This window comes from Empidonax traillii, unplaced genomic scaffold, assembly GCF_003031625.1.
Source record: "Empidonax traillii isolate 1590-97213 ecotype Southwest subspecies unplaced genomic scaffold, ASM303162v1 scaffold322:size1131127, whole genome shotgun sequence".
Classification (NCBI taxonomy): domain Eukaryota; kingdom Metazoa; phylum Chordata; class Aves; order Passeriformes; family Tyrannidae; genus Empidonax; species Empidonax traillii.
In genome coordinates, this window is record NW_020955515.1 from 799,290 (window position 1) to 813,178 (window position 13,889).

The 13,889-nt window shown below is 67.5% G+C and overlaps 2 protein-coding genes across 7 annotated transcripts; both read left to right on the forward strand.

The window, feature by feature from the left end:
• Positions 1–1,779: 1,779 nt before the first annotated feature.
• On the forward strand, positions 1,780–10,379 carry GIT1 (GIT ArfGAP 1). 4 transcript variants are annotated; one of them, XM_027891495.1, is made up of 22 exons: positions 1,780–1,875; positions 4,786–4,919; positions 5,001–5,113; positions 5,197–5,302; positions 5,377–5,463; positions 5,580–5,710; positions 5,792–5,886; positions 5,968–6,010; positions 6,200–6,226; positions 6,517–6,565; positions 6,646–6,718; positions 7,338–7,435; positions 7,543–7,654; positions 7,733–7,860; positions 7,932–8,084; positions 8,167–8,391; positions 8,500–8,553; positions 8,825–8,911; positions 9,015–9,088; positions 9,181–9,363; positions 9,499–9,562; positions 9,663–10,379. In XM_027891495.1, exons 1-22 carry the CDS (start codon positions 1,824–1,826, stop codon positions 9,873–9,875), a joined length of 2,301 nt encoding a protein of 766 aa, XP_027747296.1. In that variant the 5' UTR covers positions 1,780–1,823; the 3' UTR covers positions 9,876–10,379. The 4 variants fall into 4 exon arrangements, with proteins under 4 accessions (XP_027747296.1, XP_027747298.1, XP_027747297.1 ...); XM_027891497.1 differs by lacking the exon at positions 8,500–8,553; XM_027891496.1 differs by lacking the exon at positions 6,200–6,226.
• Positions 10,380–10,497: 118 nt separating this feature from the next.
• Positions 10,498–13,215, forward strand: ABHD15 (abhydrolase domain containing 15). Of its 3 annotated transcripts, XM_027891512.1 has the most exons (3): positions 10,498–11,471; positions 11,925–12,096; positions 12,619–13,215. In XM_027891512.1, the coding sequence occupies exons 1-3, from the start codon at positions 10,645–10,647 to the stop codon at positions 13,168–13,170; spliced, it is 1,551 nt and encodes a 516-aa protein (XP_027747313.1). In that variant the 5' UTR covers positions 10,498–10,644; the 3' UTR covers positions 13,171–13,215. The 3 variants fall into 3 exon arrangements, with proteins under 3 accessions (XP_027747313.1, XP_027747311.1, XP_027747312.1); XM_027891510.1 differs by lacking the exon at positions 11,925–12,096 and having other exon boundaries at positions 10,502–11,471; positions 12,619–13,210; XM_027891511.1 differs by lacking the exon at positions 12,619–13,215 and having other exon boundaries at positions 10,515–11,471; positions 11,925–12,600.
• The last annotated feature ends 674 nt before the right edge of the window (positions 13,216–13,889 follow it).

Sequence of the window (13,889 nt, forward strand, 5' to 3'; positions counted from 1 at the left end):
CTTCATCCTCCTCCTTCCTGGCTCCCCTCCCGCACCGCTCAGCCCGTCACCGCAGCCTCCGACCCCTCGGAGGGGCTGCAAAAGGACACCTCGCGGGCAATCAGCATCCTCCCCAGATTCCCCCCCTTCCCAGGCTGATCTTCCCTCTCCCAGCTGACCCGCACTCGCCCCGTGGGGCGGCGGGCACGAGCACATGGTGGGACAGGGGCGAAGGCGGCAGGTGGGGACCAGGTGGGGGCTGTGCGGGGGTCGTGGGGGGACCCCGATTCTCGCCCCCGCAGCACCAGGCACGGGCCCCCAGCCCCGTTTCCTTTTCCGCCTGCGTCTCTCCCGGGCGGGCGTCGCGTTTTCCGGCTGCCGCCCGAGAACAATGCGAGGCTGGGCCTCCGCGGCCGCCTCAGCCTCCGCCGGCGCCACGCTCCCGGCCCCTCCGCCCCGCTGCTCCCCACCCTCCCACGGGGGGAACCCCCCTCGGCATCGTTATTCTCCGTCCAGACACGGCGGTGGCGGTGGTCGCGTCCCCCCAGCCCCGTTCCCCGCACAGCATCCCCCACCCCCCTGCCAGCCCCGCTGCCCCATGACGTCATGAGCCATCTCCTCGGTCACCCGCGGTGAGGTCACCCCGCCTGCCCCACCGTGCTGAGGGACAGGATCTGACCCCACTCCCCTGGCTCCGGCAGGGGTCTGACCCCCCCACAGCTGTCTGGGGGGTCCCCATGGTACTAGAGTGTCCCCCCTGCTCCAAGTGCTTATAGGGTCACAGTTAGGGAAGAGATCCCAAATGGTCTCCAGTTCCCACATCCAACCCCAAAATCCCCTGCTGAACATCCCAGGGCTGTGGACCAATCCACACATCCCCAGTGCAGTGTCCTGGGGAGCAGGCAGGTAACCCCCGTGTTCTGGGACCCCTTGTCTGTCTCCGGCTGCCCATGTTGCACCCCGGGGTGCATCCGGGATGGGGCAACAAGGGGTGTGTGTGTGTGTGCGTGTGTGTGTGTGCACAGGATTGGTGCACAGTGCCAGAGGTGGCTTTGGGAAGAGGGCTGGAGGTGCCCAGGGCTGTGCTGAATCCAGGACGAGTGCACAGAGCAGGACTGAAGCAAGTGGGGAATGCCCAGGGCTGAGAATGGAGTGCACAGGACCCAGACTGGGACTAGAATCAGGACCAGAGCCATCCCTGCGGGATGAACAGGACCAGGGCTGGGAGCAGGACAAGGACGGTGCCCTGGACTGAAAAGTGGACCGGGAAGGCACCGAGGACGGGGTTTGGGGTCAGGACTAATGGACGCCCGAGACCAGGAACAGGACCAGGGTGATGCCCAGCAGCAGGTGTAGTATACCCGGGAGCGGGAGCAGGAGCGGGAGCGGGAGCGGGCTGTCCTGGGTGCGTATGCAGGTGCGGGTGCGGGGCGGGGACGGTGCCGGTGACCGTGCGGGTTGGGGTGCGGGTTCCGGGCGCGATTGCGAGTGCAGGTTCGAGTGCGGGTCTGGCTGCGGGGCGGCGCCGGTGCGGGTTCGGGTGCGGATCCGGGTGCGGGGCGGTGCCGGTGCGGGGCGGCCGCGGCGGCGCTGCCGGTGGCGGGGCGGGGGCGGTGCGGCCCCTCCTCCGCCGGGGCCGGGCCTGCGCCGCTTCCTGCGGAGCCGCCGGGCGCTGGGAGCAGCCGGCAGCCCCCGGCCCCGCCGCCCCGGGCCCCGCCGTCCCCGCCCCGCCCCGCCGCCCGGCCCCCCCCTCCCCGCCGCCGCTCCCCCGGCGGGCCCGGGGGCGCCGCCGCCGCCCCACGCTGGCGCAGAGGCCCGGGCCCGGGCCCGCCTCGCCGCTGAGGATGTCCCGGAAGGCGCCGCGGGCAGAGGTGTGCGCCGACTGCAGCGCTCCAGGTAAGGGCCCCCCCGCACCGGCCCCGCCAGCCCCCCCGCGCCTCCTGCCGCACCCCCCCGGAGCCTGCCCTGCGCCCCCCCAGGTGCATTCCCCGCACCCTCGTGAGCCTCCTCTGCGCCCCAAGGCACCCCTGGGTGCGTCCCCGCACCCCCGTCAGCCCCCTCTGCGACCCGAGGTGCTTCCCCCCGGTCTGCTCCCCATGAACCCTTTTGCGTCCCCTTCTGCGCCGCACATCGAGGGCCCTTTGCGCCCCCCTGGGTGCCCCCAGGACCTTCCCGGTGATTCCCCTCTGCACTCCGCGCTGCACATCCAAGGGATCCCATGGAGCCCCTGCTCTGCCCCCCAGGAACCCTCTGATGTGCCCCCAAGTGCAACGCCCTGCCGAAGCCCGTGACCCCCTTGGTGCACTGCCTTTTACCGCTTTGGAATCTCCTAGTACACCCCAAACATGACCCCGATGCCCCCCCGGGTCCTCCTCCGTGCCGCTCCAGTGCACCCCGCGTTCACCCACCGCCCCCCTGCACCACCCACAGCGCTCACACCCCAGTGCGGGGGCTGCTGGCACGGGCTGGGGACTCGCCGGTCGGTACCAGCAGCACCGATGACCCTGAAAACGGCAGGATGAGGCGGGGGACACCCTCCTGCCTCCTCGCCAGCACCCCACAGCCAGCACCCACCCCAGCTGGATCCAGACTTGGCGGTGCTGGCTGGATGAGCCGGGCGGCCGCCGCGCTGCAAGCCAGAGCCGAGCCTGGGCAAGACCATTCCCATTCCCCGGCAGTGCCGGTGCCCGCAGCCCCCACGCTGGGCACGCGCCCGTGGGCGTCACGGCGGGGTTGGGCCCCCCCGCAAACCCTGCCCGCGGTAGGGCTGGACCCCAAACCTGCCCGTGGCCAGTGCAGGTGGCCCCACGGCAATGAATGAACGGGTCTCTGAGCCGGCCCTGGAAAGCTGCCCGCGGGCCAAGGCTGTGCCGAAATTATTCCGGCCACGTGCCAATGGCCGGATCCTGCCAGGAGAGCTGTCGGCACGCGTGGGCACGAGGCTGCCCTGCCTCCGGGCGTCCCCCGTGCCGGCGGGCAAGCGGGGGGCCAGGAGTTCCCGGGGCGTTGCCGGGGCTCCCTGCCGCGGCCGGGGGGAAATGGAAACCAGTTTCTTCCAGTCTCTTATCGCCTGGCAGCCATGGGAGGAAATGAGTTATAAAGTCCAGAGGCCGTTTCCTACCGCACCAGGAGCACCCGCTGTCGCAGCCGGGGATGCGCTGCCCTGCCCTGCATGGTGGGGTGCCCGGATCCCTGTGCCCGTGCTCCCTTGGCCCCACGCAGGGATGCTGCCCAGCCCCAGCCCTCCCATCATCATTGCGGGGCTGAGTGCTGGGGGTCCCAGTGACAGCCCACATCCCAGTGCAGGGATGGAGGTGCCAGGAGCTCCCTTCAGCTTCAGGATCCCCCCAGGGTTTGGGGTTGTCCCCGTGCCAGCGCTCCCTGAGCTGCTGCAATGCCCACCCAGATCCCACCACATCCCACCCCAGAGCAGGAGGGCGTGTTGCCCCAGGGTTACTCTGGACCCGTCCGGATGGGGGGCTGCGGGCCGGCTCCCCCCGCGCAGAGCGTCCTGTTCCCGGCGGTGCCCGTGGGCAGCGGGCGCGAAGGCACAGATGCCGCCGCACCGGCTGCCAAGGCGCTGCCATCTGTGTGCGCGGGGCTGCCAGGCTGGGGGGGCTGCCACTCCCCCCCCAGCCACCCCACCCCGGCCCCGGGGCACTGCAGCGTGGCAGGGAGCCGTGACCCCCTAAAACGGCGTCCTCAGGGCTCTGGGGGGTGTGTGGGGAGGGGTCCAGGGCTCCACGGGGAGGAAGGAAGTGGAGGAGGTTTGGCTGCCTGCCTGCCTGCCTTCCTCTGGGGGGTCGTGGGGCCTCTGTCACCCCTCAGGGCCATCGCACTGGCCAGCGCTGCCAACCCCCCCAGGCCCTGCACCCCCCGGGCTTGGGGCTTCTCCCTCCTGTGGGGTAGCATGGTGTTTGTGTAGGACCTACAGAAACGAGGGGTGGTGGGGCTGGGCAGTGGATTTCAGGGCTCCCCCGCAGTGCCCAGCAGAGGGGACACCCGGGAGCGGTTCGGAATCGTCACTCTGTGCCATGGCTACATTTCCTGGGGGGGGGTGCTGTGACCCAACGCATGGAACCTGCCCCAAATCCTGCCCTCGTGCTGCTGTGGACAGCTGCTGCTCCACAGCCACCCCATGGGGCCAGACCCCACGGTCCCCAGGACCCATTTTTGGGGTACGATGTGGGGAGCTGCCGCCTGGCCGGGAGCGGTGCCCCCGCGGGTGTCGGGGCTGGTGCCAGCGCGGCTGCTCAAACGGTCCTTTGTTCCCGGCGGGGACACAAAGGGCTCCAGTCCAGCCGGCCGGGGCCAGCGGCGGGGCTGGGGTGACATGGCAGTGTGGGGGGCCGTGACACCTGCCCCGGAGCCAGGGTGCCCTGGGGGCTGGTCTGCACTGGGGTGCCGAGATTGCTGATCCAGTGACCACCCTAGTGGGAACCCACAGACTAGGGGTACCCGCTTCCTGGGGGGGCACACTGCCCCTGTCCAAGACACTACAAACACCCAGCCAGGGGCTTAGGGGTGTGTGACCTCGCAGTGAGCCAGAGGGACCCTGCTCAGGGTGTGCTGGCATCGTCCCTGCCACTGGCCTCCCTCCTGATGTTGGGGGTCCAAACTCTGCCCCCCTTTTTGGCTGGTGGTTGCTATGGGAAACCCGTGGGTTTCCCCTGGTGATGGGCTGAGCCCCTCTCCATCTGCGGGGAAATGGTTGCTGTGGCAACGCATCCCCCCTGCGGGATGGATGGATGGGGAGGGGACTGCTTGGGGAGGGGACACCTGCTGACACCCCCGTGCCACCCTCAGACCCTGGCTGGGCGTCGATCAACCGCGGGGTGCTCATCTGTGACGAGTGCTGCAGCGTGCACCGCAGCCTGGGCCGCCACATCTCCATCGTCAAGCACCTGCGCCACAGCCCCTGGCCCGCCACCCTTCTCCAGGTGGGTTCTGGGGACACTGGAATGTGGGGAGATGCGCACTGGGAGCCCTCGTGCCCACTGGGCCCTGCCTGTCCCCCGCAGATGGTGCACACCTTGGCGAGCAATGGGGCCAACTCCATCTGGGAGCACTCGCTGCTGGATCCGGCGCAGGTGCAGAGCGGGCGCCGGAAGGCAAACCCCCAGGACAAAGTGCAGTAAGTGCCCCCTGTGCTGTGGGGAGGGGATCAGCACTGTCTGGCACCCCACTCCTCACCTTAAAACCTGCTGCCCCCCTCAGCCCCACCAAGTCAGAGTTCATCCGTGCCAAGTACCAGATGCTGGCCTTTGTCCACAAACTACCCTGCCGGGATGACGACGGCGTCACTGCCAAGGACCTCAGCAAGGTGGGGTAGGGGCTCAGGGACCCCCCCTTGGCAGGGGGGATAGATCCCCCCATTACCAACTCTCTCCTCCACAGCAATTGCACTCGAGTGTGCGGACGGGCAACCTGGAGACCTGCCTGCGCCTGCTCTCGCTGGGGGCCCAGGCCAACTTCTTCCACCCGGTGAGCTCTGGTGGGGCTTGGGGGCTCTGAGGGCGGTGCAGGGCTTGAGGGGGTCCCAGAGCCCTGTCCAGGCAGACACAGGCAGGCTGTGGGTCTGAGGCTGCCCATGCCTGCAGGAGAAGGGCACCACACCACTGCACGTGGCCGCCAAGGCCGGGCAGATCCTGCAGGCAGAGCTGCTGGTGGTCTACGGTGCTGACCCTGGGGCACCCGACGTGAACGGCCGGACCCCCATCGACTATGCCAGGTGAGGGCGGGGAAGGGGGGGGGTCACCCCTGCCTGCACCCCCACCTAGGGTGGGCGTTACCCCTGCCTGCCCTCCCACAGGCAGGCAGCCCAGCACGAGCTGGCAGAGCGGCTGGTGGAGTGCCAGTACGAGCTGACCGACCGGCTGGCCTTCTACCTCTGCGGCAGGAAGCCGGGTGAGTGTGCGAGTCCTGGGGTGGGGAGGTTACCCTGGGGGCACGGGGGGCATGGGGCTCACCGGCCCTCTCTTTGCACAGACCACAAGAATGGGCACTACATCATCCCGCAGATGGCTGACAGGTGAGTGCCTGGTGCCTGCGGCCCTACCACCCTGTCCCATGTCCCCCCCAGCGTCCCCGCTGGGCTGAGGGGGGGACCCCTGTCACTGGAGTATCCCTGGTGGGGCGGGGGGGTGGGGGGCAGCGTGCCCGCGCGTTTAACGTCCGCCTTTATCCTGTTCTTCCCTCCGCTGCCTTCTCCGGAGCGCAGGGTGCGCCCAAAGTGCATGGCACAGAGGTATTGTCCGCTCGGCTCCGGGGGCCCCCCGTGCCACTGGCATGGGCCCCCCCTGCAGCCCTGGCCGCTCGGCCCGGCCCAGCACCTGGGGGGCACTCGGGGAGGGGGGTCCCGCTCGCCTTCTGCCACCTCGTCCCCCTGTGCCTGCCCTCCAGCCCTGCTTGGTGAAGCCCCCAATGCCTGAGGGGGGGCGTCCCTGTCCTGGTGGGGTACAGCTGGGGACTGTTTTGGTGGGATTGGGACAGGAATAACCCCCACTTCGTGTCTCCCCCCCTCCCTGCACCCCCCAGCCTGGACCTCTCTGAGCTGGCCAAGGCAGCCAAGAAGAAGCTGCAGGCGGTGAGTGGGGGCCGGGACAGGGCTGAGGGTCCCGCCTGCTCCCCCCATCCTGCCTGACCCCATTCCCTGTCCTGCTGCAGCTCAGCAACCGCCTCTTTGAGGAGCTGGCCATGGATGTCTACGACGAGGTGGACCGCCGGGAGAACGACGCGGGTGAGCGGTGGGTGCGGGGTGCAGCCCCCCAGGGCTGGGCTGGGCGTCACTGGCGCGGGGAGGAGCAGCCGACGGGGCCGCGTCTGAGCCCTGCGCTCCCCCCTCCCTGGATGCGTCCGCCGGGACCGCAGGCCCCTCCTTCTTCATTCCTCCGGCTGGGGAGGTTTGCTCAGCGCGAGGGGCCGCCGCTGGGTGCTGGGGCTGGGGTGCTGCTGGAGGTGGGTGCTGGGACCCCCCAGGGGTGGGGACTCAGCCTGGAGGGGTGCCCTTGGTCTGAGGGGGCAGCGGGGGGGGGGGCCACCCCGTTTCCATGGCATTTCTGTTGTGGGTGCCAAGAGAAACGACAGACCTTCTCCCCGTTGGCTCAGGGGTGGTGAGCTGGTGCCCCAAGGCGGGAGGAGCAGGAGTCCCTGCTGGGGGGCGCAGGGGGTACCCCAGCAATGCGGGGTGGCTGGGGGAGGCGATTCCTGTCAGCCCTTCTGGGCTCCAATCCCAGCCCCGGCAGGCTGGCCCCGCGCCCGCGCCTGCGTCCTACCGGCTCAGGCCCTGCAGCCTGCTCGTCCAGGGGGGTCCAGCCCCTGTAGCCCCCCGGGGTCTGACACCGGGTGCCTTCCTGTAGTCTGGCTAACGACCCAGAACCACAGCACGCTGGTGACAGAGCGCAGCGCCGTCCCCTTCCTCCCTGTCAACCCTGAGTACTCGGCCACACGAAACCAGGTGAGCCCACCCCCACGTGGCCTCCTGGCTCCCCCCTACAAGGCCTCGTGATCCCGCTGTGCACCCAGGCCACTGCTCACACCCTTTTCTCTTCCTCCTGCCCCCAGGGTCGGCAGAAGCTGGCCAGGTTCAATGCCAGGGAGTTTGCCACCTTGCTGATCGACATCCTCGGGGAAGCCAAGCGCCGGCAGCAAGGGAAGAGTCTGCTGAGCCCCACAGGTGAGGGCCAGAGGGCAATGAGGGGGAGCTGAGCATCCCTCCCTGCCCTGTGCTCAGCACCCCTTTGCCTTTCCCCAGACGCCCTCGACTACTCTCTGCGGAGCCAGAGTGACCTGGACGACCAGCACGACTACGACAGCGTCGCGTCCGACGAGGACACAGACCAGGAGCTGCTGCGCAACGCCTCCCGCAACAACCGTGCCAGGGTGAGCCCTGGACCCCACCCGGACCCCCGCCCCATCTGTGGGATCCCAGTGCTGAGCCCTTCTCCCCACAGAGCATGGATTCCTCCGACCTGTCGGATGGCCCCATCACGCTGCAGGAATACCTGGAGGTGAAGAAGGCTCTGGCTGCCTCTGAAGCCAAGGTGCAGCAGCTGATGAAGGTGAACAACAGCCTGAGCGATGAGCTGCGCCGGCTGCAGCGTGAGGTGGGTGTGGGGCAGGCACGACCCCCCCCTTCATTTTATTCTACTCCTTGCTGAAGCCTCCCCCCGCTCTTCTTGGCTGCAGATCCACAAGCTGCAGGCAGAGAACACACAAATCCGGCAGCAGACTGGTCCTGCACACCCAACCCCGGCCCCCAGCGAGCGGCCGGAGCACGGACACCCCCCAGGCACGGCCCCCACACACCGCCGGGACCGCCAGGCCTTCTCCATGTACGAGCCGGGCTCGGCGCTGAAACCCTTCGGGCAGCCGGTGGAGGAGCTGGTGACGCGGCTGCCCTTCGGCCCTGGCGTGAGTGTGCTGGGGCGGCGGGTGGGTTTTGGGGTGCAACCGCCTCCCCAGCCCCGCAGGGTGCTGGGTCCTGTCCTCGCGGGGCCGTAACCTTTCGTGTGTCGCCAGGAGGTGGAGGACGAGGCTCTGTACTCCATGCACATCCCGGCCAGCGTGTACCGGGTAAGGGGGCCGCAGCGGGGGCGGCTCCTGCATGGGATGTGGTGGCCGTCGCCTGCCCAGGATGTGGCCTTTGGGATGTCCTGTCCCCCCACCGCCCTGAACCCCCCTGGGTCAGGCCGGGGACCTCCCCAAGGGACGGCGGCTGTGGGATGTTCCTGCATGCAGGGTGGCGGTGTCCCCTGTGCTCGTGCTCCCCTGCACGTCACCGGGGTCAGCTCCAGACCCTTCTGCACCCTTTTCAGCGCTGGCTTTCCCTCTCTTCCCCCTTCAGATCCGGAAAGGTCCATCTGCCTCCTCGGTGCCCTTTCCCCCGTCCTCCCCGCTGCTCTCCTGCCAATCCGATGGTGCCCGGCACATGGTGATGTACTGGGGAGGGGGGGCAACTCTTGGAGTGGGGAGACCCCTGGCCCTGTGTGGGGATGGGACTGGGCAGGGCTTGACGCTGCTCCTCTGCCCTCCAGAGCAAGCTGGACCGGCACGGCAGCGGCACCGACAGCGACTACGACAACACACAGGGGGGTGAAGTCCTGATCAGGTCAGTGCTGGGGCTGGGGCTGCACCAGGGAACATGGGGACACAGGGACATGTGGTTGGCACTGACCCCAGGGGGTTGGTCGGTCCCTGCAGCATGGAGGGCAAGCGGTTTGTGGAGCTGAGCAAGGATGAGGACTTCCCCCATGAGCTGGACCCGCTGGACGGGGAGCTGGACCCTGGACTGCCCAGCACAGAGGACGTCATCCTCAAAACTGAGCAGGTCACCAAGAACATCCAGGAGCTGCTGCGGGCGGCACAGGAGTCCAAACATGACAGGTGGGACTGGTGCACAGCCTTGGGGTCCCTCTGGACCCCCAGACCAAGGGGCTCTGGTCACACAGGGCCATCCCTGTGGTCTGGAGCAGTGGTCTCCTGCAATGCTCACTGCCCACCCTTTCTCCCTGCCCCCAGCTTCGTGCCCTGCTCAGAGAAGATCCACTCAGCTGTGACGGAGATGGCATCGCTGTTCCCTAAGGTAAGAGGGGTGCTGTGTTCCTGGGCTGGGGATAGTCCCCACTAGACACTGTCATCTTTCTGGGCCTGGGTTCTGATGCTGGTCCTGTGCCCTGCTGCAGAAGCCAGCTCTGGAGACGGTGCGGAGCTCCCTGCGGCTGCTCAACGCCAGCGCCTACCGGCTGCAGAGCGAGTGCCGCAAGACCGTGCCCCCCGAGCCGGGCGCCACCGTGGACTACCAGCTCCTGACCCAGCAGGTCATCCAGTGTGCCTACGACATCGCCAAGGCCGCCAAGCAGCTGGTCACCATCACCACTCGCGAGAAGAAGCAGTGAGCGCCAGCCCACGCCTCCCCCCTGCGTGTCCCCCGGCCCCCACGCTCTCTGTCTCTCCCTTCCCTCCGGCAGCTGCCGGCACCTGGGGCGAGCGTGGCTGCAAGTGGCCTTTTTGGGGAGCTGGGGCACGGGGCGAGCTCCCCGTGCCCCCCGCGCCGTCAAGGAGCTGGTGCTCGGCCTGCGGGGTAGGTGCCTGCGTCCCCCTGTACAGCCCCCTGCCCTCCCCGCGGCCCGCGCCTAACTTATCCTGTACATAGCCTGTGTAGCTGTCCATGGCGGCAGTGGCCTTGTACCCCTACCCCCCAACAACGCCCCTCTCTGGGTGGCCGGTACCCTCGGGGCCACCCATGGCATTACACTGGACTGGGACGCCCATGGGCCCCCCCTTCCCGGGCGTCCTGAACCCCTCCCCGGGCGTCCTGCCCCTCGCCGGGGGCCGCGCTCCCCACTGTAAGATGTGTCCTTGTAAATTTGTATCAATAAAGTTGTGAGCATTGCACGGGCCCCTGGCCCCCGCTCCTGTGCCCATGGAGGGTCTCGCCCCCCCCGGGCTGTGGGTTCACCCCTCCCCGGCGCCAGGCAGGGCTTGGCCACGTGTCCCTCCCGTTTCACCCAGTCCCCTTGGCCCCGCTGGCGGCTGCTCACGCCATCCCCCGGCACAGCCCTGCTGTTTGCCCAGCCCCGGGGCTGGGCTTTCCCAGCACGGCCCCGCCATCGCTCTGCGAACCCGCTGAGCACCGGGGCTGCCTGCCGGGGCTCTGCCGCCTCCATGCTGTCCCCAGAGGGTTTGGTGGCCGCAGCCGCAGTGCTCGTGGTTCTGGGTCTCCTGGCTTGGTGCCTTTGGGAAGGGAGGCTGGAGGTGCCTGGAGACCTGGCAGAGGAGGAAGAGGAAGGGATCCCCTTCATGGCCGAGGAGGGCTCAGGGTGCTGCCGGCTGCTCTGCAAGCCCTCGGCTCTGGCCCAGCACCTGGTGCGGAGCTTGGGGCGGTCAGCGGCGCTGCGGGGGGGACGGTGGCCATGGCCACGCTGGCCTCAGCTCCAGATGCTGCAGCAGCTCCTGCAGCCGCCTGAGCCAGAGCCAGTGGTGGCCCGGGAGCTCCTGCAGCTGTCTGATGCTGGGCTGGTGGCCTTGGACTGGCTGGGGGGACCATGGGGGGCTGCGGGTGGCGGTGGGGTGGTCTCCAGCCCGGTGTTGCTATTAATCCCCAATGCTGCTGGGAAGGTGACAGAGGGGCTGTTGCAGCTGGGGATGCGGGCGCTGGAGCGGGGCTTCATCCCCGTCATCTTCAACCGCCGGGGCCACAACGGCTGCCCCCTCACCACCCCCCGGCTCCAGCCCTTCGGGGACCCCGGGGACCTGCGGGAGGCCGTGACCTACCTGCGGTGCCGGCACCCCACTGCCTCGCTGCTGGCTGTCAGCGAGGGCTCAGGCTCGGGGCTGCTGCTCGCCTACCTGGGGGAGAGTGGCTCCTCCAGCCGCCTGGCTGCCGCCGCCTGCCTCTCCCCCATCTTCCGTGGTCGGGACTGGTTTGAGGCCGCAATGCCCTGGCTCTACGAGTGGCCGCTGCTCCTCCACCTCAAGCAGGGATTAAGCAGGTCAGTGAGATCCCTTGGGCTTGGGAAGGTGGAGGGGGGTACCCCGGGAACCCCTCATTTATCCTTGGGAGTGTGCGTGCAGTTCAGCACCCAGAGCCCCAGCACCGGGGCAGAGGTGCTGAGGGCAGCAAAATGTGCTGGTTAATGAACACCAACCTGCAGCCAGCTGCCATGGGGCCAGCCAGGCCACCGCCTGTGTCACCAGCCCTTCTGGGGCTGAGGCAGCATCTCAGTGTCCCTGGGCTGGGAAATCTGTCACCTCTGTAGGGGGTGATGAAGCCCCTGTGTGGTGCTGGACCCTGAGGGGGTGAGTGGGGCTGACCACTCCCCCTGCACTGTCACTTCTCCCCAGCACCTGACACTGCCTTGTCGGCCCTGCAGGGCTTTGGGAGGGACTGAGATGTCAACCCACAGCTGGGTAGGGGGCTGTGACAGCTGCCCTGCCTTCCCAAGGGTTCTGGGTTCCCTGTTGCCCAACACAGCCAGGCTCGAGCAGCCCAAGAATGGGAGACACACTGCCCTGGGCCAAGGCCTTGAGCAAGTAGCATCTCCCAGGGCGGTGCTGAGACCTCTGTGGGGGCAACAGAGCCCTGCTGGTGGGCAAATGGGAGCCAAAAAAATGCAGGTAAACCCTGAAACGTTGGGGCAAACAGGTGGCAAGTCAAGCTGTGGCAAGGCTCAGATGGGTGCAGAAGGCACTGCTTACTGCGGGGAGGGGGTAGTGGGGGGTGGGCAGTAAGTAGAGTGTCTGCCCCCCTCCCCATTTCCCGATACCCATTGCAAATGCTGCTGTCACGGCAACGGAGCAGAGTGCTGGCTGCCTCCCGTTGCCATGGCACCAGGGCTGCGCTGTGGGGGCCCTCCAGCATCCCCGGCAAGGGGCCGGAAAGGGACCCCCAAAACCACCTCGGGAGTGGGGAGTGATGTGGTGGTGCACTTGAGATCACCCCCAATTCCTTTGTGCAGGGCCATGGCTGGCACACAGCCCGTGGCAGCATTCCCGCAGCTCCCAGCCCTTAGTGACATCCCTGGGACCTTCAGCAGTGTCAGCCAGCCCCTGTGGCATCCCCCTGTCCCCCCAGCCCACGGCAACATCCCCGCAGTCCCCCACAGCCCCCAGCCCACGACGGCCGCCCCGTCCCCGCAGGTACGCGGGGTCCCTGGCCGAAGCGGTGGACATGGACAGGCTGCTGGGCAGCCGCTCGCTGCGGGAGCTGGAGGAATCCCTCTTCTGCCGGACCCGGAGCCGCCCCACGAGCTGGGAGGTCTACTGGGAACGCAACGAGCCCCTGCGCGACGCGGACGAGGCGGCCGTGCCGGTGCTGTGCCTGTGCAGCGCCGACGACCCCGTGCGCGGCCCCCCGGCCCGCAGCCTGCCCATGGAGCTCTTCCGCAGCAGCCCCTACTTCTTCCTGCTGCTGACCCCGCGCGGGGGGCACTGCGGCTTCCCCCGCCGGGCACCGGGGCGCTGCTGGGGCCACGAGGCCGTGCTGGAGTATTTCAGGGCCATGGCCGAGTTCCTGCGGACGGAGGAGCGCAGGAAGGGGCTGCCTCGGCCCCGCAGGTGGGGGGGTCCCGCCGCCGAGCCCCCCGTGTTCACCTGGCAGAGGTCCTACACGCGGTAGCTCCCCCCTTCCCCCGGGGGGCTCACAAAGGCAGGCAGACACTCCGTGTACTAAAATTACTTTATTACAGTTGATTTTTTTTTTTAACATTTCCTTTGCTATGATACAAAGGATACTTACAAACAAAATATTACATATGACCTTATTTTTTTTTTCTCTTCTCTTATTTTCTGACAACTTGGTAACAGCTTTAAATGCACAATCTATACAATTAATACAGGTTATATATGAGCTATAATGTATGTTGAACCAGAAGAATACCAGAATACTGACAATATACTGTACATTAAGCCTTACCAGTTAGTGCTCGTGGCATTTTCTACAAGAAGGAAAACGCACACCTGTAGATTCACTCATACCAGCTGGTGCTACCAGACACGGAAGCAGGAAGGAGTTTTAATTCCCCTGGTTAAATCCTTCGTGGCCCATCACCGTGGTGCTGGGCCTGGAAACCTCAGACCAGTGTTCATAGTAAAACAGCAGATATGTGTGTGTTTTTTCTAACTAATGCTCTGTGGCACAGCACGGCGTGGCCGGGCACCTTCCCCCGGCATGGCCTTGGCCATACCTGGATGATGCCCCAGAGCAGACGGCCACGGCGCTGGGGCCGGGCGCTGGGCGAGCTCTTGTCGGGGAGCTGGACCTCCTTAGGGAGGGGAGAGGGAGAGGAGGAGGAGGAGAGGAAAAGCAGCAACAGCTTTGCTGTCATCAGCAGGCAGCTCTTGGGTTTGTGCACGTGAAGTGGCGGGCGCCGAGGGGGGAAGAGCAAGCCCAAGGCACGGCGCTCCCCGGC